General features: G+C 39.0%; 1 protein-coding gene across 4 annotated transcripts in view; it reads left to right on the top strand.

Annotated features, from left to right (window-relative positions):
* The window catches only part of RANBP3 (RAN binding protein 3), a 65,985-nt gene that overhangs the window by 18,034 nt on the left and 24,841 nt on the right, over positions 1-23,110 (top strand). The window contains exons 3-9 of one of the 4 annotated variants that reach the window (XM_066566111.1): positions 5,454-5,657; positions 11,094-11,130; positions 11,207-11,305; positions 13,804-13,875; positions 15,051-15,116; positions 16,600-16,692; positions 17,819-17,922. In XM_066566111.1, the coding sequence (XP_066422208.1) occupies positions 5,454-5,657; positions 11,094-11,130; positions 11,207-11,305; positions 13,804-13,875; positions 15,051-15,116; positions 16,600-16,692; positions 17,819-17,922 (675 nt within the window). The remainder of the gene's footprint in view (positions 1-5,453; positions 5,658-11,093; positions 11,131-11,206; positions 11,306-13,803; positions 13,876-15,050; positions 15,117-16,599; positions 16,693-17,818; positions 17,923-23,110) is intronic. The other 3 variants (XM_066566112.1, XM_066566115.1, XM_066566114.1) reach the window with 3 other exon arrangements.

Genomic DNA, 23,110 nt, shown 5'->3' with positions numbered 1-23,110 from the left:
GAGAAAGGGAGGCTCAGAGGAGACCTTCTCACTCTCTCCAACTCCTGGACAGGAGGGTGGAGCCAGGTAGGGGTCAGGCTCTGCTAGCAGGGAACACGGGACAGGAGGAGAGGAAATGACCTCAAGTTGCGCTGGGGTGTTTTAGGTTGGATATTGGGAATTTCTTCACTGAAAGGGCTGTCCAGCCCTGTCACAGCTAGCCAGGACAGTGGTGGAGTCCCCATACCTACAGGGAATTAAAAGCTGTGTGGATGTGGCACTTGGGGATGTGGGCTACTGGTAGACTTGGTAGTGATGAGGGAATGGCTCCACTCTGATCTTGGAGAAGTTTTCCAACCTGAACAATTCTATGGTTTTATGATCTTTTTCTCCACTAGAAATTGGAAAATATTCAGGATGTTCTAGGACAAAATTCATACCGGTCTGGAAACTAATTTTTTAACTGCATCTTCCAGCTAGGGATATATACACTTGAATAAAACATCAGACCTTGCAATTTGACATGTTTATTTAGAGGGGACAAAAAATGCATAGTGTTCATAATGCTGCCCCTTAATGTTACTTTACATAAGGAGGTTTGAATTCTGTTTTGCAGTTAAAGACACTTGAGCACGTCCAGAGAAGGGCAGCAAGGCTGGTGAGGGGCTTGGAACACAAGCCCTGTGAGGAATGACTGAGGGAGCTGGGGTTGTTTAGCCTGGAGAAAAGGAGACTCAGAGGTGACCTTATCACTCTCTACAACTTCCTGAAAGGTGGTTATAGTCAGGTGGGGGTTGGTCTCTTTCACCAGGCAGCAACTGATGGAACCAGAGGACACCAGTCTCAAGCTGCGCCAAGGGAAATTTAGGTTGGATATTAGGAAAAAGCTTTTTACAGAAAGAGTGATAAAGTTCTGGAATGGTCTGCCCAGGAGGTGGTGGAGTGGCCATCCCTGGATGTGTATAAAAAAAGACTGGATGTGGCACTCAGTGCAATGGTTTAGTTGAGGTGTTGGGGCTGGGTTGGACTTGATGATCTTGAAGGGTCTCTTCCAACCTCATAATTCTGTGAATACTGTGAAAAGATAGGATTAGTCTGTCCTGGTTTTCAATTTAGATGTCAATTAATGGTGGATGTCAAGTTTGTAGTTACTAAATATGAGTGAGTCTGCATTTTCATGATTTTTATATCTCCTTAACTATTTGAGAACTATTTTTACAAAGTGTGAAATATACTCTTGCAAATATCTGAATAGTAGCACTGCTATCCGTGTTTCTGACAAGCAGAGTTCCTAAGGCTGACACGAGTTGGAAAATTGCATCAGCTTAAGGCTCAAACTACTGAGATCTGAAAGCATTATGAAGTCTGAACCTCACTATGTTAGGCATGGAGTATTTCTGTTACTCCAAATAACTTCTTTATGAGCTAAGCTGTGTTTTTCATAGCACTTTTTGAATTAAATATTTAAATTGATGGATACAACTTATGTCTGTGTTTAATATTAGACACTTTGGTGTTTCTGATCTGAAACTGATTTTGGCTTCTGCCATAAAACCATTTCATGACAATGGTTTTTCTGGCCATAGATTACTTTAAGTTATTTTCTGATGTTAGCTTTTAACATGCATTTCTGAGGTGAAAGTATTCTGTCATTTTTGGATTGACACATTTTCAAGCAAGTATATTAGCTCAAACAAATAAGATCAGTAATAGCCTAAAGAAACACTTTGTCCAAAAATGTTTTTAAAGTAGTGTCACTTGTTCTGCTAGTATGAACTGTTGGTAAACTGGTCGTTACTCATTGTCATCACATAGGATCATTATGACCTCCCTAGTCACAAGTATAGGAAAAGGTAGATTCTCCACTCAGATTTAAAAAATTTTTGCACTTGAAAACACCATTGTTTATGATGTAGCTTGCACCTTGTCCTCCTCCCTCCACCAGCCTCTGTTGAGGTATTGATAGAATATAGAAAAGAGCACTTTGGTTTGTTGTATAGCTAGTTTTGATCAGTATACTGCTTTCCATATGTGAGTTGATAATGGTGGCCTTCTAAGATTGACTCTGAAAGAAGGTAATTTATGTGATACCTGGGTCATGTTCCATACCAAAGTGGTACAAAGATTTCAACAGGTAACTGGGGGTCCTAAATGCAAAGCTTCTGGAGTCAATAAGGGCTTATGTTGTTAAATTGTTCAAGCTGTCATCATGGTCTTAACTATGGAATTTTAAAACTAGGTATAGAGTTGTAAAAGTGATGGATGTGATTGGAAGATGGCATTTCCAGGTAGCCTGGAGAGCAAAATCATGAGGTTTTTTTTTTTTTTTTAAAGATATGTAAAGTAGGGGTTAGTGGAAGTCCTGCTTTGATGCAGTGTTATTTGGAAATGCTTGGGTTTTGGTAGTTTGGGGAGGCAAATGACTAGAAAAGATTCTTCGTGCTGTGGCCATGACTTACAGGTTTAGGATAATGACAGAGAGAGAACTGTGAAGTAATTTGTGTACAGAGAGGCAGAGCATTCCCTTTCCCAGTCTGTTTCAGCACTGTTAGCATGGATACCCAGTGGAACTGTATTTATTATAAGTCCATAGTATACTTAAGGAGTTAAAATTTGTACTTAAGAGGTCATAATTTTGAATATGTTGCTGTACTTAAAAGAACAGTCATGAGAAGGTATTTGGAGAGACAGTTGTGTAGAAAAAGCTTGGAGGAATATAGAGAGGTTGATAAAGGCTGTTAGGCATATAGACAAGAGTTGTCCTTGGCTCTAAGCAGGTAAAAAATGTGAAAAGATATACTGAGAGTAGTCTTTTTGGGCCATTGGATAGAGGTGCTAGAGTGATGAAAATGAGGAAAGGGGTTGCAAATAACTCAACTCAGAACTGGGAGGAAAAGCTGGTCCAAGACCGCCTGTTCCAGTCTTTATTGAAAAATAATATGATTTCCTTGCCTATATTTGGTGACTGTGGTATCATGTGAGTCTTAGCTTTTAATTATTCCTTCATGTCTCTCCTTATTTTCTGCAATACAGAGGAAACCAAATCTCCAGATAGATGTATTTAGTCTGGGTGTGTTATTTTTAGTTTTAAAAAAATAGAAGTTGTTTGATCTGGTTGAGCAAGGTGAATTTGTGTAGGTGGCTTCCTAATATTATTCAACTCTCCCTTGATCTTTGCCATAGTATTTGAGAGGCAGGAACAGGTTTCTGTCAAGTTCTCACTAGAACTGTATTTTATAAGGAATGCTTTCTCTAGAGAGAGGAGGCTCAAGGAGTGATACATTTCTCAGGCAAAATACTCCAGCAAAAATGAAGAGAGTGAGCTGTTCACCAGCTCCAAAGAACTTCCAGAAAGAGCTTAGATCAGAATTAATGAAGCTAAGAGACTAGGAAACACTTTCAATAGTATGCATGACCAAGGATTAAAATTAATTTTAAGAGTTCACAGTTTCCTTTGGATATGCTTTTTTGAGAGCAAAAAACAGGCTGTACAAACATCTGCCTGGAGCAGTTCTGGTTTGATAGATAAATCCTTTAGTCCTTTGTTGGTCTTGTCTTCCCTGACTTAAACCATTTACTATTCACAGAATTCTGAAACTTACAGTAGTTTTTGATTAATATACTTTTTCTAATATAATTTAATTTTTAAAAATATATTTATATATTGGCCATGAAATTCTTATATTGGATTCAGATTTTTCTTCATAGAAGTGGTGATTTGCAATAGTTATTTTTCTTTGTTTTGTGGGTCTTGAAGTAGATATTCCAGTCTTGCTTAGGATAGAAGTCAGATTTATACTTATTTCCACCTTTAAAAATGCTTGACAGCAAGTACTTCAAGTATTACAGGAGTTATTAAAATCTGTTGGATCTTTACTTAGCCTACTTTAGGATATTCTAAACTGTGGCAATATCAATTACTTGCAAAATATTTTGTCATTTCCAATTTTAAGTGCTTAGCACAAGTGTGCATTGCATGTTCTTGCCTCTTCTTCCTTACGAGCAATTTTCTAAACTGTACCTAGAAGTCAGTCTAAATTTCTGGTAAGGCTCTTTTTTTACAAATATTTTAAGTGCTATGCCCAGTTCCAGGTAGCCTTTCCTCCTGTTCTCCCCAGATGAAAAGGTAAGGATAGGTGGCTAGACTGCTAGATTTTATTAAATGTTTGGTGAAAAAATGTTTCTTTAACTCTTCTCATTCTTTGGAGTTTTAAGTTAGTGTTTGGGTCTGTTATTAACAACTAAATATCAAAATGTTAGTTAACTTTGACAGTACAAAAACCCAGCACCCTGAACTTTTACCTGATATCCATAGTAATATCCCCATAAATATATTTTTACTATTTTGAGCCTTAATTATAGTAATTTCTTGCATAATAAAATTTCATGTATCACTGGCTTTTGTTACCATGACAGGGCAAGTGTTACTTGAAGAACTTGGCTCTTAAGTGCTGCTGTTTATTTTTCAGGCTTTTCCTTACTTTCTTGCACAGACCTGGGCAATGATGAGCATTTTTAGTTTCTTCATTCTACCAAGTGTTTTCTGTGAGCAAACCAAGGTTGTGTCCTTTTGAGTGCCATCTTTTCCTTACTGCATAATTCTTCAGATACTTCACCATAAGATGCTGGGAAGCACAGGCCACAGATTGCAAGTGCACATCCTTGGCCTGCATGTTATCCATGGATATAATTCAGTCCTTAATCACAATACAGTTGTTTGTGCTCAAAGCCTTTTTATAATTTGTTTGTTCTTCAAATGTGTACAGAATATGATAATGCTAACTTTTGTTGCGCAGGCAGGGATGTGCAACATTAAATGATGTGAAGGAATGAAAAGTCTGTGGCAGAAGTTCAGCAAATACCAAATCCCATTAGGATGCACTAGTTATCCAGTCACCTCCCTCCTTGAAATAGATTGAAACTTGCTAATTTATGAAAAAAACATTGGTGTTGCTTTTCAGATAATTCGCTGTCATGTAAATGTGAAAGGATCCTGTGTCTTGTGTGAATGTTAAAATAATTAATTTCTGTGAGAATTTTATAACCAACCTCACCTCCCTCAAAAGTGGGCTGAAGAGGCAGTGGAGGACACTTATTTAGAGTAATTGTCTAATTTTTATATCTGAATCTGAAGGTGAAAGCTATCAACTGTCCTTTAGTCCTTGAGGGGGGGGGGTTAAACCCCAACAAGCCTGTAGCTGGCAAAATCCTCTTTTCTGGGGACATAGATGATTTGGGTAGCTTTCAAGAGTGCATTTGCTCCAACTAAGGCTTTTCTCAAGGATGGGTACTAATTCTGTCAGCACGTTCTGTTACAGAGTTTCTATGTATGTTAATTGGTGTCTCAGGAACAAGCAGCTCCTTCTGCCCTACTGTGAAAACAGTGAAAATTAAACAAATGGATCCTCTCGCTAGGACGACCAATCTCATGTTGCAGCCTTGCATTGAAGGGACGTTGTCTTTTCTGCTCACAGTCCCCTGCAGAGCAAAAAGCTTTGTCGGATTCAGGCGAGGACCCCCAGGGAGAGGTTGAGCCCCCCTACCATGGTCTGGGTCACACAGAACCAGCTGGTGAGTGCGACTCTGAGCACCCTGCTCCTGCTGTGGCCTCAGTCAGTGCTACCCTGAGTCCTGCTTCTGAAGCCCAGCTTGCTCCTATTCAACAAGAACTGGCAGGGGTAAGTGTCAATCTACCAAGTACTTCTGCTGCTGAGGGGATTAGAGGAAAAAGTCCCTTCCGTTAGGTGGAATCCGTTACTGTTCAGTGTAGGTAGTGCAAATCACAGTCTGTCTGGTTCTTTGATTTCAAGTGTTAGTCTTCTCTAAACCCTTGTTCCAATTAGAAGTAATGAAATTTGTGAGTCTCCATAGTAGCGTAACTGTAGAAGACACCTAAAGTATTTTAACATTTAAAGTGTTAACTGTGTGTTTGCTAAGGGAAAGAGCACTTCTAAATAAATGAGAAAGTGGGTCTATATTTGATGGATTTGCTTCAAGCAGTTAGAGGAGGACTCTTTGTTCCCTCTATGGGCCATAATATGCTGCAGCTTGACCAAGAGAGCAGGTAATACAGCTTCCACTGGATATGTCATGCCAACCCATAACGTATTTATCAGGCTAAAAGCACCAAGCATCATAGCAGAGTTTTGGATTAGGGTGTTTGGCTTTGGGACGAAATCAGTATCTTGTGGAAAAGCTGTCAGTGCTCATAATTTGATTTTTCTTCTGGTGATGTGGCAAAATCTTTTCTGAAAGATTGGATGACTAAATGACTCACTCCTACCATACAGTCTTTCAGAGCAACTTTAAGTGTTCCTAATCTTTCTGGTTGGTGGACCATGTTTTCTCAGTACAGATGAGTGTCAGTGTTCATTCTGGCATCACACCCTAGGCTTGTGCTCTTTGCTCAACCTTTGTTAAGGCTGCTTCACCCAATACCTGGACCTTTTTCTTGCACTGGTTGGTTTTGAGTTTTTTTGTCCAAGAATTGGCCATTTCAAATAAACCTAGTACTGAGTGGATTGTCATGATAAGGTGCCAATAGCTGTAGGTTAAGCACCTCTCAATGTTCAGACTGTTGCTTGATTAATTGCAGAACTCTTTCTTTTCTGAAGCTTGACATTTTCGAGACTTAATATTTTAAAATATAGCTGGTAAGCATGTGCGGAAAATCACGCTCTGAAAAACCAGTGTCCATAAAAGAGACAGAGGAGTCCTGCAACTTTATTTGAATAAAAAAGGAGAGAGTCCACTGGCCACACGTTCCCACCAGGTTTTCTTTCTTGAGGTTCTGGAGGGTGCAGCCTCTCCTTTTATCCCAAACTCCTGGCCGCATGTTGCCCTCTTCCTTTCCCCATTGTCTGAAGTACTAGGAAGGTAGAGCCTTCCCGAACTGCCGATTGCATATTCCCCCTTCAAAGTGTCATTTTACCCCAAAGTTCCTAAGTTCAGGCTTGTGCTGAGTCCCCCGCTTGTCTGTTTCAGGAGTTGGGCTGTCTGGGCTCCATAGCAAACCTGCTGCTTGAACTTAGGGGAGACATTAAGACCAATTTCAAAGACGTTAACACCCATACCCTCACCCGTGGAATTCTTTGTAAAGATCTTTCCTATCAAACATAATCACAGACTTTCATCTCAGTTTTCTGTTATTTGAAATTGCAGTGTTACTAGAACTATCCAAGAGAATGGTGTTAACCAGACTTTCAGGAACACAGTAGGAAGTGGTTATCTTCGTCTTGTTCTTAGAGAGCAGAAAATCTTACCCCAGTTAACTGTGTTCTGAAAGAAATTTTAAACCCACAAATGCTGTTGGGGATCATATGCAGAAATTAGTGGCTGTACAAAACATCTGTTTCAGCATTCTTCTTGATTCAATTCAGTTAAATGTACTGAATTGTATGGTGCTCAGTATGGGCATGTAACTGGCATGGACTAGCAAGTACTCTTCAAATTATTCCAGTGTCTTACAGCAAAATCATCCCTTACCTTGAAATCTGGAGGAGATTGATGCATCTTAAGAGTGCTTGTACTGGCTCATTGGAGCGTCAGTTTTCATGCAGTCTTCTCAGGGCCTGGGAAGATGGATGAGTTAAGACAGAAGAAGAGACACTGCATATTTCTTGTTTACTTGTTTGTATACACACTCACAGATATTTCTAGAATGGCATGAATTTAGTGTGGCTGTAAGCACAACCCCTTGCAGAGCTGATGGTTATGTCCTAACTCATTGCTATCTCACACCAACCTCCCACAGCACATGACCATCCCAGCAAGACTGCTGATTAAGAGGTTCTGGAACAGCTTTAAGCAAATCATGGCAATTCAATAATGCCTGTGTATGTGCAGAGTGTCTGGACTGAAGACTTGCATTACTGTGCTCTGAAGTCCATTTTATATGATTTTTGCATCTTAAAATGCATTTTCAAAGATAAGCACTAGAAATGTTTCAAAGATAAACACTAGAAGCTCCTAGAGCTTTCCCTGAATTGCATTGACCTTTTCTGCTTTAGCCAAATTCTCCCTTCCTCTCCCTGTTTCTCCTCACTAGTGTAAATAAGCAAAAACTGACAATTTAAAGTTTTGAAGTTCTTCTCTTAGCTTGATGTAACAATTGTGTGACGAATCAGTGTTTGTATTTAGTTAACTACTGTGACGTATGCTTTTAAGAAGCAGTTGGTAGCCTTTATGAAGCTAATTTCCTTAACTAGACATGTGTCTTAATTGTAGGAGCCTCTATAAATAGAGGCATATATGTAACTTTTCTCTAGCTGGATTTCTAAAAGCTGGGGACAGAGGGAATAAGTGAAAAGTGGCTTCTGCTCTTCAATGAGAAAATTCTAGGTTGGATTTTGCTGTTACCAGTTTGTGTTTCATCAGCATCTAATTCCAAAGAACTGGAGATAAATTTAATTACCTTAGTGGTTTCTTACAGGATGAGCTGGTCCTTGCTTTTGTTTCCATTTTGTGGGGTACTTATTTAAAGCATTATTTTAAAGCATATTGTTGCTGTAAAGTACAGAATGAGTAGGTTGAGAAGTGTAAAATGGAGAGGCTGGACTGCTGTTCATTGTCACTAAATGTAATTTGCTGCTTTTCCAGTCTGTCAGGTTTGTCATGCATATATATACCCCTGCTTTTTGTCTAGTGTACCCAGCTTCCTCTGAAGCAGCACTGGTATGCAATTTTGGCTGCAGTGGTGACTTACTTTAGCTGTGGTTTCATAGAAAAGTGAAGCTTATGCTAATACAGTAGATCTGTGTACCCCCACAGAATCTACCTGGCATCTATTTGTCCACAGGTACGCAGCTTTAATCTCCCAGAACTCTTGGGCTAGGAAGCATGGAAATAACTTGGAGCAGATTCTCTGTTCTGCTTTGCCCTCAGTAGAGTACAGAGTTGGTTTTGGATATTGATGCTTGTTACCTACTAAACACGGTGATGGTACATTAGCTGTGCTTGTCAGTTACAAAATTACAATGATAAGATGATTTGAGGCACAAGCCTCAAATCATATAGGTTTGACTTTTGAATGTGTTACTTGAGCATTGAGAATGAAGCATATGTTAAGTTTTTGACATTTAGGTGGAAATAATTTGTTTATTTTTAAGGATTTTTTGCATATAGAGATTGCAGTTCCACTCATGCAAATTTTTTACCACCAAGTGTTTTCTTTTTGCTTTCAGGATTTTTGATAAAAGTGGAAACAAATTGCTTTTGTATGTGACAGCACTTTATGGGCAAAATGGAATAATTTTGAGTTCAGATGCTGGTTTGAAATAGATGCTTGTTGAAATAGACGGTATCATGGTTTTCCATTTTAGCCTCATCTTTTGGGAAAGTATTGTGTGTTGGCAAGGTCAGTGACTAATAAGACGACCTTCTGGTAGTACCATGGACTACTTGACTAATTATGTGGAAAGAACCATGGATCATCAAGTGCAATATTAACATGGCTGTGCTGATAGTTCTGGAATGCAACTCCCTGCATTCACACGCACCTGTCAGTAGCTTCTTATTCCTGATGCTAAAGGTTTCAAAAGTACTCAACTTGGGTGCTAGTGAGGTAGCTATTTTTTTTCTATGAACGTAAAACAAAACAGAAAAGCCCTTAAAGGCAATTAAATAGACACAGTGCAGTGTGTTTTTATTTAGTGTTTGATGGAGTACTGATAGTACAGTATTATTTGGGTTCTAAATCTATGCAATGCTAAATAGAAAGTTTTTTACTTTCTGATATTCTTACACCCAAGGTATGCCTCAGATATCAGTACTGTGCAGATTTGTGCAGTCTTTCTGTGTGTCTACCTGCTCTCAGTGTCCAAGTGGGCCAAATCATGGTGGAGAAGGAGTTTTGGGGCATCAATGGGCTCTGCCCATGAGCTGCCATTCTTCCATTTATCAGCCAATCTCTGAAGTAAGACTGAGTGAAGGGGAGGTGTCCATCTGCATGTCCTGGGGCAGGAGTGGGATGAAACTGTAATGTTGGACTAGGCAGATGGTCCAGTGTGTCAGAGCTGTCTGAAAGGATGGTGTAGCCAAGGTGGGGGCTTGGTCTGTTCCTCCAGGTAACAAGTTACAGGACAAAAGGATATGGCCTCAAGTTGAACATTTAGATTGGATATTAGGAAAAGCATGTTCCACAAAAGGTTTGTGCAGCCATGCAACAGGCTGCCCATGGCAGTGGTGGAGCCATCTTCCCTGCAGGGATTTGTAAGATGTGTGGATGTGGCACTTGTGGACATGTTTTAGCATTGGGCATGGCAGTTCTGATGGATCACTTAGACTTGATTATCTTAAAGGTTCTTGCTTACCTAAGCAATTTGATTATTCTAAGATGTTTTGTAGTGAGATGAAGATGTGATGCGACCATGATCACCTTCCATAGTGAAAGGAATCTGTCATGGGGTTATTTTTTGGAGGAGCAAAGGAGATTATATTAGTTGAGGAACTGGTAGAGAGATAGGAGGAAGGAGTCATAGAAATCCTCAGAAAATACGTAAAATCTTTGTTCAAAGACTTTTTAAATATCTATGATAGTTGGTAGCCTGTGGTGCTTCTGTTTTTGTTCTGCTACTGTGGAACATGTTAGGGGGACTATCCATAGCTAATTCCAATAAAAATACTGTCATACTGGTTTATAGAGCATGCTTTGAAAGGTGTTCCTCTAATGCTATAATTTTGTTGAAAGAACTAATGTCACTTAGTAATTAGGTAAAGTGCTTTGGAATGAACTCACAAATAATGGGTATATTTATGTTGAGCTTGAAACTTCATATTTTAAAAATTAAACCAATTTTGAAAACTGTCATTTTCAAATTTTCAGTATATAGAAAATCTAACTGTAGTAATTGGTACACAGTCCCTAAAGATATTAGTGCTTGGGAATCTTCAGGAATCTTACTTGTAAATGAAATATTTTGAATTAATTGCATTTGATAGTATCTGTGTGAAACTCTTTGCCCACATATAAGTCACGGAAGGTTATTGCGTTGAGTGTGTATCATTGACATTAAAGAAAAATTCTCCTAACTGATGTTTAAAACATTTGGATCAAACAGAAGAGACTGAAATGTTCAGTATTTGATCTTTCTTTGATCAGTGTAATCTGATTTCAGAGATCTGCAGATGGATCAAGTCCAGAAGATGGAGATGGTAAGAGATTTTATTGTAAAATTAAAAGCCGTGAGTGTGTGTCTTGCTGGGATGTTTTGCATTTTCTTTAATAAAGTTTTTTCTACAGAATCTGATCGAGAGGATGGAAGCTACTGTCCACCTGTAAAACGAGAGAGAACTTCATCTTTGAATCAGTTCCCTCCTTCTCAGTCAGGTAAATGTTGCTGCGCTATTATAAATGAAGGGATAGTTTTCCTACCTAGAAATTCTTTTTCCAGACATGTAAGCAGTCTTATTACTGTCTGTTGTGCTTTGGGTTAAGACCACAGCAGCCATGCACTCATGTTAGCAAATTTGGCGAAGCCCAAAGGAGCTTATAGATAGTTTTTAAAAATGTTTTCTGTCTGTAAGTTTGTGTATTTGTAGTTTTACCTTTTACTATTGTGCTGTTAAATTGCAGAATTAACCAGAAATCTTCTTGATTTGTTGTGACCAGGTCACTTCTTTCCAAATTTATATAAGTGCTACCTTTTTCTTAGTTACTCTGCTGCCAGGGAAGTTTTTCGAGTCTCAGCTTGTGTTTTAGTCCTCTTTTCTCTTCTCCCGTTACTTTTAAAATGGGGAGGATTCAGTGCACTTCTTAAACACCTGACATATGCAAGAGAGAATGACCACAGCCTGTGTGTGTGCACAGTCAGGGCCGTGAATTCACTGGGGTAAATTCATGCAGTTCACTTGCATGGGAATGGTCACGTTTGATATTTGTTCACTCATAGGAACGGTCTTGATTTGTGCCGTCTCTCCTCACAGATCATATGAAGGTTTTAGCTTTGGTCAACACTTATTTTAGTTAAGATATGTCAGTGTTTGAGGCAGATTTTGAGACTGCTACTTTATTTCTAATGTCTTAAGTTGAAACAAAGAAGATGAGAAACCTTGAGGGAAAGAAGTAAAAAAATGTTCCTCTCCTATGCACACAGCCTGGAGATGTGACTAAAAGGTGAAAGCCTAGTTGTTTTGATTTTAATTTGAAAGAAATAAATGACTGTGAAATCCAAGATGTAGTTGCTGATACTTTATGGGCATACCATTTTAAATTCATGTGCCAATGCTAGTCAGGGGATGAAGCTCTTCTCTTTCAGATCCAAATTTTCTGTTGGGCAGCTCAGTGGGTCTCCAGATGTCATCCTGTGAATTGGATGATCAGTGTTGCTGCTATCTGTTTGCCAACCACTTTTAGTAAAGGAATGCACAAAAATAATGAATACAGGGTTTTGTAGATTTTAGGTTAGAATCATAGTATGTGTATGACCAGATTCCCCATAGTCTCTTAGCACTTGCATTCCGCTATGTCTTTGTCATATAAGATTAGAATCTCTATGCTTACGTCTGTTAATAAGTGGAGGAAAACAATTTACTCAACTCTTCCTTGGTTAAATACTGGATATTCCAGGAGTCCAGTATCCTTTCTCAAACCTCTGCTTAGCTAATGAATTTTGAGAGGATGTGGTGATTTATTGACACCTTTCTTCTCTTCTGATGTGTGTTGTTCTCAAGCAGTGACAACTTTGATTTGAATTGCAAGTTTCATGAAGACCTCTTTGAATATTGTTGACATTATTCAATGGCTTTGGTTTTCAGAAAATCTTTTACTTTCCTACCTTCTTTCTTTTCTTTTTTTTTTTTTTTTGTGGGGTTATGTTTCTCTCAAGAATAGGGAAATTTTGCTTACATGAAAACTGTGTCATGTTTAAGCTTAAGGCAGACAATAATATAAAGAGAGAAGGTGGAGTTGAAGGAAAGAAGAAAAAAATTTTCAGACTTAATTATAAACGGCGAATACCACATTTTTTAGTACAATGGTGTTCAGAGATGAGCTTCGTTTCTCTTTTCAACATACTTGAACTTTTTCTACAGCCTTATAAAAACTAAAAAAGCCAGTAAATACTGCAATGCTTTTCTTCATGCAAAATTATCTGTTAGAGAAATCTGTCTCCTTTTGATTGTCCTATTTTATAAACTGGATTGTGATTTTTGTATAATACCAAAAGTACTAGAACTGCTGGGCAGGGTGTCAACCAAACTCCCTATTGTTTGCTTCTTTAGGACCCAGAAAAGGGTGGAAAAGAGGTGCTGTCTTTTGCCTGTTTTTTCAAACATTTTTTCCCTTTGGTTGACTATTATGCTGCCGAGGTGACATCTGATAGTACTCTGGTGTGCTCTTCTCTGTTTCTGTAGGAGTTTTGTCTTTGCAGGATAGTTCAAACCTAAGTTGCCTCTTGGTGAAAACAGTGCGGTCCATCAGAGCGCAGATGTTGCGCTACTTTCTAGCAGGCATTACACACCTTTCTGCTCTCTCTCCTCAAGGGCCTTTTGAAATGGTATTAGACACTTTGCAATGCCATTATATAAACTAACACCACTTTTAATTCCTAATTCAGATACAATTCAGATTGAGAATCCTGTATTTATACAGGATTCAGAAAAAATGAAATTTTTTCTTTCTCTGTTTCAGGAGACACTGAGAGGATTTTATGGGCAATGGCTTGTTTGCTACTTCGGCTGTAATGCTGTTTTAATTTAGAAGAAATAAAACCAAAATAAAACAAATTGCTAGAAAAATTACTTCAGTTTGAATTCCGGGAACTGGTTTATAATAAAGAACAACCTCCACAACTTCCCTTTTTTTTTTTTCTTTTTCCTTGACTGCAGTGACAAAGAACAATGTCTTTATGCCATCAAGCTTTTGTGAACCCTCTGCAGGCAATTCTGACTCAGAACCAGGTGAGCTTCCTCATTTTTCTGCATTTTTCTTGAAAAAATGTTGTTAATTTGTTGTGATCTAAAGTACTCTGATACTTCAGAAGTAAGACCCTATCTGTGAGAACAGAAGTGATGATGGTTCTGATTTTAGAGCTGTTCTCTTGCTCACTTCGTTGTTCAACATCACCATTGCTGGAGGTAATTAAAATAATATCAAAGTTGTTAAATGCTTTGGGAGTGATGGTAGAACACTGCAGTATGACCCTTTCCTGCTAGCCTCACAATAAAACCTTTGGAAAAGCTTCATATATCTACTTCGGAAAAATGTTCTTTTATATTGGAAAGCAAAACAAGCATAAGGCATGGTCATGATTGTGTTCAGCTATGATCTGTGAACCCTGTGTTGACAGAACTGCTAATTTTGTTAGTCTCCATCGTTCTGGTTCAGTTGTGTTGGTATCACTGTAATGCACATCAATATCATATGCTTAAAACCAAGCACAGTGAGACTGTAAGATGCTGAGTTGTCTTATTCTGAGTACAGATATTAAGCCCCTAAAAGGAAAAAAGTATAATTATTCTTTGTAAGTTGTAAGGAACTCAATTTTTAAGAGCTGTAGATTTATAACTTTTTTTTGATATTTGATATTTAATTTAAAAACCGTAACTGTAGTGAGTGTGAGCAAAGGAGTTTTTTTATGTTTATACTACAAAAGCATGAGTAAAAACTTCTTATTACAAGAAACTAACATTAAGCAATTAAGTTTAACTTAGTTTATGATCATTAGCAGTTAGATACTTGTTAGCAGCTGTCACGTTCAGTCATAGTTTTGATTGTTCTTTCTTTAGTTTGATTCTCACTTAAAACCTTTATTATCTTTATTAAGTCCTTCACAGAAGGAGCCCCATTTCTCTGGTGAACAGAGTCTTTTTCCTGTTTCTTCTGAAAAAAATTTTGAGCATCTTGCTTGTGATACCATGTGTTTGTCTGAGGTGTATATTTGCTGTGATGATCACTGGAAATTCAGGTTTCTTTCTTTCAGAAGAGAATTTGTTATTTGGAAAGGTCCTAATAACTTTGCATATTTATAGAACTTGTGGGTTGTTACAATCGGGAAAACCTGAGCAATTTTATGACTGAATGGCTATTTCTAATGTTACAGCTTTGTCCTTGTAATTTTGTATTTCACTTCCAGAGGAAAAGAGCAGTGGATTCCGGCTGAAGCCACCAATACTTATCCATGGTCAGGCACCTAGTGCAGGTGAGTTCACTGTTTACTGCGACAGTACAAAGAAACCAGCTCAAGCATTTTATTTAGTTAGTAATTTCATCAATCAGCTACAGAAGGTGGTAAATAGAAGGTGGCAATACCTGTGTGTCTGCAGAAAAAAAATCTCGTCTTCTCTGGGGTGGTTGTGCCCATATCCATTGTGTAATGCATATATGGATGTGCCCATGTTTTGCATTGGCTCAGCTGTGCATGTTTGAAGTGCATCTCCCAGCTGTTGCTGCTTAGCAAGATTCTGTTTGTGCTTGGAGTTATCCTACAGACAGTGAATTTGATTCCTTTGGTAGCAAACTATAAGAAAAAGGGTGTTCAGTGAGTGCCTTGAGCAAGTTCTGGCCATTACTGAGTGTTTAGTCTGCGACCAGGCCAGGGCAGCTGGAAGTGTCAAGAGAGTGCCCACTTCTGCTCTCCCTGGCTTTTGGTGGCAGTGTAAGTGGCAGGTCCCTGATCACGCCTGTTCTGCACTACAGGTTGGCTATGACTGAGTTTCCCGTTTGCAGATGTAGACCCAGCCACTATCAGAAAGATGTTAGTATTACAGCTTCTTAGGAATTTGAGGGGGTAAAAAACAAACCCAAAACTATATAGGTAATGAAAGCTATTATTGCATCACTATATGGAAACTTCATTTCACTTGAAGGAAGAGTGGTAAATTTAAGAAAGGAACAAGCTGTTTTGAGCTTATGAGTGTTTGAACTTTGGATAGCTTTATAATCTGATGTCATGCCCGTTTAATATGGGTGACCTGAAATGGAACTAATTGCTATGAGTGAGTTCTCTTGCAGTATTTTATTGGATCAAGGGTTCTTCTTCACCTATGGCAAGCCCAGAAAACTGAATTTTCTGGGCTTGCCATAACCTTCTAGAGTTGATGTTAAAATGTTTGGGATTTTTTTAATCAGGTTGTTTAAGGTCAATTAGCTTTTTGAATCATAGCAGAATTAGAGTTGTAGAGCTGTGCATCTTACTGTAACAACCAAAGAGGCCAGGTTAATTCAAAAAGCCAAAAAGTTGTTAAATGACACAACACAACTATTATAGTACCAATATGTTTGATTGATTGCATGGATAAAAAAATATTTTACTACTATCTGGAAATTACTTTATTGGAAGGAGAAAAGAAGATTTGTAATGTGTAGTTGAATAAAATGTCAGTGCATAAATAGGATTACTGGAATTCTCTTACATTTTGGCTTTTATTTCTGGATTACTTTCTTTCTGTGCTTTCCTGGATAAGGTAGACAATATATTTTAAAGTGTCTTTTTAGGCTAGGAAATATGGGACTAACTCTCTTTTGAGGCTGAGTAAGGAGTGATGGAAAAGAAGTGAGTAGAAGCTTTTCTAGTGTCTGTTTTTAATTGTGTGTTCTGTCGGAAGCAGTTAGAGAAGATTAGATGAAGTTGAATTTTCCAACTTTAAAACTTTATACTTCTTGAAAAAACTTTGCACTTGCAGGTCTCCCTAGCCAGAAACCAAAGGAACAGCAGCGAAGTGTGCTCCGTCCAGCAGTACTACAGGCACCGCAGCCAAAAGCTTTCTCACAGATGGGTAAATAATGCTTTTGCTTTCTAAATACAGTGGAGAGAGAACAAAAACACTGAATTTGTTTAGTGTAGTGGCTTGCTTTTACTCAACACCCACCTTGGTTTTTCTAGTTTTCTCCTTTCAGAAAAGAAACATCTTAAATAGTAAGTGTATCTGTATTATGTGAAAGATAACATAGTGGAGCCTTCAGATCTTGTGTAGGGTGACTGTCTGATGTTGCCAGGCCTCTAACTTTGATGTAATCCATACTTACGTTTTGAAATAAAAAGACTTTGAACAGTGTGGTATAGCAGTCAGTCTCAAATGACAGCATTGACCACGGTGTAATAAGCTGTTACTGGTAATTGATCAACAATAAAGTACCTAAATCAGTGAGAGGTGCCTCTGGGCTTGAGGACCATTTTGCTGTTGGGGCTTTGAAGTACAAATTTAATTCTGAACATAGAATTTTAATTTTTAAGTTTGGTCATTCATATAATTTTTATTGTATTATGGAATTATGGAATTTGATGTAGCTGATGGAAATACACATGATAAAAGTGTGGAAGTTAATGCGAAAAGCTGTTTAAAGTCCCTGTATCCTAAACCCCATGTTTCCCCAGTCTGATGCCGCTTGTTATGTGGAAGTTTAGTTGAACAGAAACAGGAGTAACTTCAGTTAATGCAGAATCTGGCATAGAACCTAATATTTCTAGCTTGATTTCATGACATGCCTCCTGACACAGATTGGACTCTACAGAGGACTTAGTATTGGGGTAAAATTTTCAGTGAGAGTTCAGTATGTGAGCAGGTAGATCAATCTGAAGACAAACCCTGCTGGCTGTGAACAGTATTAGACTGAAGAAGGATGGTTGCTTGAAGTTGTACATATTGAAGTCTTTACAACATTTGTATAGATTAATTTGCTGACTTGGTTTTCTGCATTTGGAATTTTGATTCTGCTAAGAATTGCTGAATTGTGGTCCTCATGTCTCTTGCAAAATACTGTGGGAAATTTTTAGTTTACATTACAACGTTTAATGGACTTAAACAAGAAAACTACATGCTATTTGCATAAGAAAAAAATTTATGGCAGTCTAAATATCTAGAGAGTTCACTTTTTTTTTTTTTTTTTGTTTCTGTGTTACAGTTCTCAGCAGTGGCACCAATGGTGTAAATATCCCTCCAGATTCTGCAGCCACATCAGAATCACCAAGTGATGCAACATTGAAAAGTTCAGACTCTGAAGACAAGGTAAGTTGGAGAAGGAGACTCAAGGTGACAGACATAAATATTTTAGGAAATAAAGCTGGAAAGACAGACAAGGATAGGTTCTGCTATGCTAAAAGAAACTGTGTGAATGCAGAGGCTTTGTTTTGGGAAGGCACTGAATTGGTCAAGGCTTTATAGATTAAGACCAGAGGGGAAGCCAACAAGTGGGAGATCAAAGTGAACCTTCACCAGGCTTCAGGTTGTTTACTGAGCTGGTTGGTAGGATTCTGAAGGACAGCAGAGCTCATGAGAACTCATTACCTGCATGGACAAACATCTTAGAGAATGAATAACTTATCCCAAAGCGCTTGAAACTCTGCAAGTTTGGGAGGAGGCCAGCATGTATGGGCTTGGGAGCTCCTTAAATCCAGAAAGAGAATGTGCATGTATCTCGTGAAAGCAGTCAAGATACCTGAGAAGTGTACAGAAGGATTGCCTGGATGTGTGGGAGAACTGGGAAAGCCTAAATTTGGCTGGAGTTGGGAATTACAGGGAATGAAAAGCTGCAAACAAGGCTTCCACTGGTACTGGCAGCAAAGGTAAAATGAAGGAAAATCGTAGGCCTTCTGCAAAATGTTAAAGGGAACCTAGTGGTGAAAAAAAAGAAAAAAAATCCGAGGTACTCAATGCCTTTGTCTTGTTTTCTACTGAAGAGGTCTGCGGTCAGGTCTACCAAATCCTCTTTTTAGGGGAAGCTTGAGGGAGCAAATTATTACACTAAATTTGATTAAGGACTGTTTTAGACAATTTGACATGCACAGGTCCATAGGATGAGACAGGATGTATCCATGGGTGCAGAGGGAGGAGTCATGGTTTAACCCCAGCTGGCAGCCAAGTACCACCACAAGTACCATGGAGCCACTTGTTCACTCCCTCTACTCAGTTCGGATGGTGAGAAGAATCAGGAAAAAAGTAAAGCTAGTGGACTGAGATAAGAACAGTTATTTAAGTGTTGAAACAGAGTTAAGTATAATAATAATAATTGTAATGAAAAGGGGAGAGAGACAGATAAAACACAAAGAAAAGAAGTGATGCCCAGTGTAGGTGCTCAGCACCCGCTGATCTGTGCCCAGCTTGTCTCCCAGCAGCCAGCAGCCCCTCACCAGCAGCTCCTCCAGTTTACACACTAGGGAGGATGTTTTATGGTGTGGAATATCTCCCTGGCCAGTTCGGGTCAGCTGTCCTGGCTGTGTTCCGTCCTGCCCCAGCTTCTTGTGCAACTCCTCGCTGGCAGAGCATGAGACACAGAGAAGTCCTTGACTTGGGGTGAGCACAACTGAGCCACAACCAAAATACCAGTGTGTGATCGTGATTATTCTCTTCCCCGATTCAAAATACAGTGTTGTGCCAGTGTTGTACTGGGAAGAAAATGAATTCAGGACAGGGAGCTGAGGGGTGCTTGTGTGAGAGCACTAGCTGTCCTCAGAGAGTTGTGGTACTGTGGTGGGTCCCAGTTACTTGGAAAGAAGAAAGCATGGCACACGTTTCCACAAATGGCAAGAAAGAGGTTCTAGGAAAGTAGAAATGGCTCAGCTCCTTCCTCTCTCTTTGTGGTGAAGGAGTCCTAGGATATGAGGCACCTTAAAGGGTTTGAGAACAGCCAGCATAGATAAAACAGAGACCAACCTGATGAGTTTTTATCCTCTGAGATTATTTGCTTTGCAGAGAGTCCTACTTGTTGATTTTGACTTTAGGCAAAATCTTTGTATGGTCTGAAGTATCATTGTCATAGCCAAAATGGAGAGAGCTGTACTGGTTGGGTGGAATTTAAAAGTGGGTGATAAATTGGCTGAAGCCATGAGCTTTGAGGGTAGCAGCCAGTGATTGGAAGTCTGACAAGTGTCAATCACTAGAGGCATTCCTTAGGACTGTTCAACGTATACACAAACAACCTGGCAAGGTGGAATAAATGTTGTTATGTTTGTGGATACTAGTATACTGTGGGAAGGGGAAATGGTCAGTATGTTGGAAGGTAGGGGCTCTTCAGCAGGATCTCAGCAGGTTGGAAAAACAAGCTGAGAAAAACTAGCTGATGGTTAGCAAATGCAAAGTTCTGTATCTGAGGTGAAAGAACCCATGTGTCACAAGGACTGAAGAGGGACTGTCCTGAAAGCAGCTGTGCAGACAAGTCTTGGAGATCCTGATACTGCATGAAAAATGTTGAGACAAATTCTCACATACAGAATTTATTAGCAGATCTATAGCTGATAGTGACAGTTATTTTATTTTGGAAGAAGGGAGATCAAAAAGGGAAAGAAAAAGAAAAACTTCACATTGGCCAGCCATGAAGGCTAGTAATGAGTTCCCTAGACAGGCATCTTCCCCCTGAGTGTCCTCTCCAGTGGAGCAGGTACTCCCTAATTATTAGGTACTCCCTAATAACCAAGTTCCCATAGTAACTATATAGTTTTCTTCATAATATGCTCAGACTTCCTGTGGTTTTGGGTTTTTTTCTACTTATGATGCTGTTGATGCTGATGGAAGTGTGCCTTGCTGAGAGGCAACTGCTGTATGTAGGTCACTTCTGAGGCTTTGTGTGTGCATAGCATTGGGTCTTCCCATCAGTGTTAAAAGCTATGGAGTAGGAAGTTAGGACAGAAGCAGGAGGGAGTGATTCCCATGCAGGTTGCAATTGTTTTCCAACACTACTTTAGAGTTTTGTAAGTGCAAGGCTCTGAGTATAGTGGAACAAGAACTATGGTATGGGAATAATCAGGAAATGTGCCGCCACGGCGTGTGCAGGGAGAAGTCACAAAGCCACTTGTGGAAAGCAGGTGGCAGAGGTGCAGAATAGAAAGTCCTTAGGAGAACAAAAAGCTCAAGAACCTTCAGGTGCTGTGCAGCAGTGAAGAACAGTAGATTGAACATGAATAAGTAGTGTATCCTTTTATTGATTAAGAGGACTTCTGCGCTGCTTTACTAAAACTGCATGCATTAGGCTTAGGAAGTGATCTTTCCCTTTTTGTGCCACTGGTGGATGGCATCAGGAATACCATATATAATTTGGGGCTTGACACTACATGAAAAACACTTAAAAATCACTAAGGTGACTAGTGGCTGGAGCACAAGAAGAGTGATGAGAGAATGAAAAAGCTGAGTATGTTCTGCTTGGACTAGGACAGGGGAATTGGAGAGAGCTCTCAGCTCTCAAGTGATAGGTGGTGGCAAGATGAGAATAAAATAAGGAAGTGTCTATCAAACAGGTGAGAAGCTGCAGATGTGGTGTGAAGGGGATTCCAGATGGGTTTTAGGACATAACTGTCATACTTAGTGTAGTTGAACATTGAACTGAATTGTTAAAACCAAAATTCAATTTCCCAAAATAATATATATGCATAACCCCAGGACCTCCCATTCCTGCTTTGTATTAAAATGAGGTTATTAGTCCTTCAATTCTTCTCTTGAATTGGGTTGGTGGTCTTGAACTGGGTCAGTGGTCCCAGGGATGAAGTTAGGAAGGTCTTTTGTCAGGTCTCTGTGACTCTCTGGCACAATCCAGGGCCCCTGCTTCATGATGGATTGACATAGAGTTCAGGTGCTGGGCATTGTTCTACTGGTTTCAGTACGTTCCTATAATCGTTCACTTGCTCCACTTCCTTCTACAAGTGAGCTTATTTGTAATATAACAATTAGGTTTAGCTTAAGGATCTAATAATTATTAACCTATTGTTGGTGTATCTAACTGCAATATGAATTGGCTCTAACCCTTAGCTAAAATCTTAACCCTTTAAAATCATAATTCATTGCCCACTCCTTCAAAGTTAGTAAATTCTTTTACTGATATACAGAATCTTCTTCATCTAGCAAAGCTGCACAGTAGGGGTCTGTTAGAACTGTACCCTATGCTCTCGATATTGAAGTTAAAGGTGCTACTCATCACAACTATCTGCAATTCCAAACAAGTACTATAATAGACAAAATCAAACTTATACTAACCTAAGTAAATTAATAATTGGATGAACCAAGGTATTGAGCAAGCCAGTTGCTGTTGGAGACCACCCAAAAAGCACATCCCACCAATGATGGGATGGACCTTCTTCCAATCTTTTAAATACTCTCCGTACAGTCTCTGTGTCATGGTGTATTGTAATCAAAGTTTTTCTTCCTTCATCTTTAATTTCTTTAAGAATTCTCTTTAATTCGTGATGCTTCAACAATTGGGTAACTAAAGCTAAGTTCATCCCTATAGGCATGGGTGATATTTCTTGCACAGTAATCAAATTTGCCTTTTTATGTTGGTATGGTATGACAGGTGCCTGATAGGAAAAATCACATCCCTCAATTTTGACAAAGTTACAAATGGACAAGATAAATTGAATTTCATTCACAGTGATTTCATCCACCATTATAGTAGAGCATGCTATTCTGAGGCAGGCACAACCTTGTGCTGTATACACTAGCAAGGTTGTCTGGTTAATGGGATGCATTTCAAAGTGACAAATGCTTTGCTCTCTATCTAAACAGGTATCTTTACCATCACTTACATTGCCTTCACATACGAACCCCAATTGTTCTCTCATTGAGCAGGGTTCTAAGTTAAGAGTTTGCTACATTCTTTCAACCTTTAGTGCCCACATTCTGTGTTCAAAAGGATATAGTATGGTCCCCTCATGATTTAGCCCTGAAGGAACAATTGGATATATCAAGCTCACTGATGCATCGTATATGGTTAAAACAAAAGCTGTTACCATACTCATCATGGGATCATAAGTTTAATTCACTAAAACCCACCCGGGTTGAAGCTCTTTTTCTAAATCCGAGGCATTATCCCAAACAACTTTATAAATTCCAGCAGGGAATATGCTGTCTTCCCCGTCCCTAATGATTGAGGCTGCCACTGATTGCATCCTTATTTGTGCCTGTGTACACCCAAAAACCAAAGAAATGTTCCCACTAGCTGTGCCTAAAATATGAATTATCAATTGATGATCTCACTCTTCCATATTTTCCCATTCTGGTAATATTTTGGACAATTTCAGCTGTTTGGGACCTAATGCCAACAAGTAAGATTGTAAGGGTTGTTGCAATTTAACCACATCACCACCAAGTGCTGTCAGTTTGTTCATTAATACTTCTGAATCCATTGTATTTAGAACTCCATGTCCCATTCTTAATAATCCAGTAAGGTGTTTCTTCTGTCTAGACATATAAGGCATACAATTCTGCAGCC

Source organism: Molothrus aeneus, chromosome 27 (assembly GCF_037042795.1).
Source record: "Molothrus aeneus isolate 106 chromosome 27, BPBGC_Maene_1.0, whole genome shotgun sequence".
NCBI lineage: Eukaryota > Metazoa > Chordata > Aves > Passeriformes > Icteridae > Molothrus > Molothrus aeneus.
The sequence above is the reverse complement of the archived record's forward strand: the minus strand, read 5'-3'. Positions and strand labels throughout refer to the sequence as shown.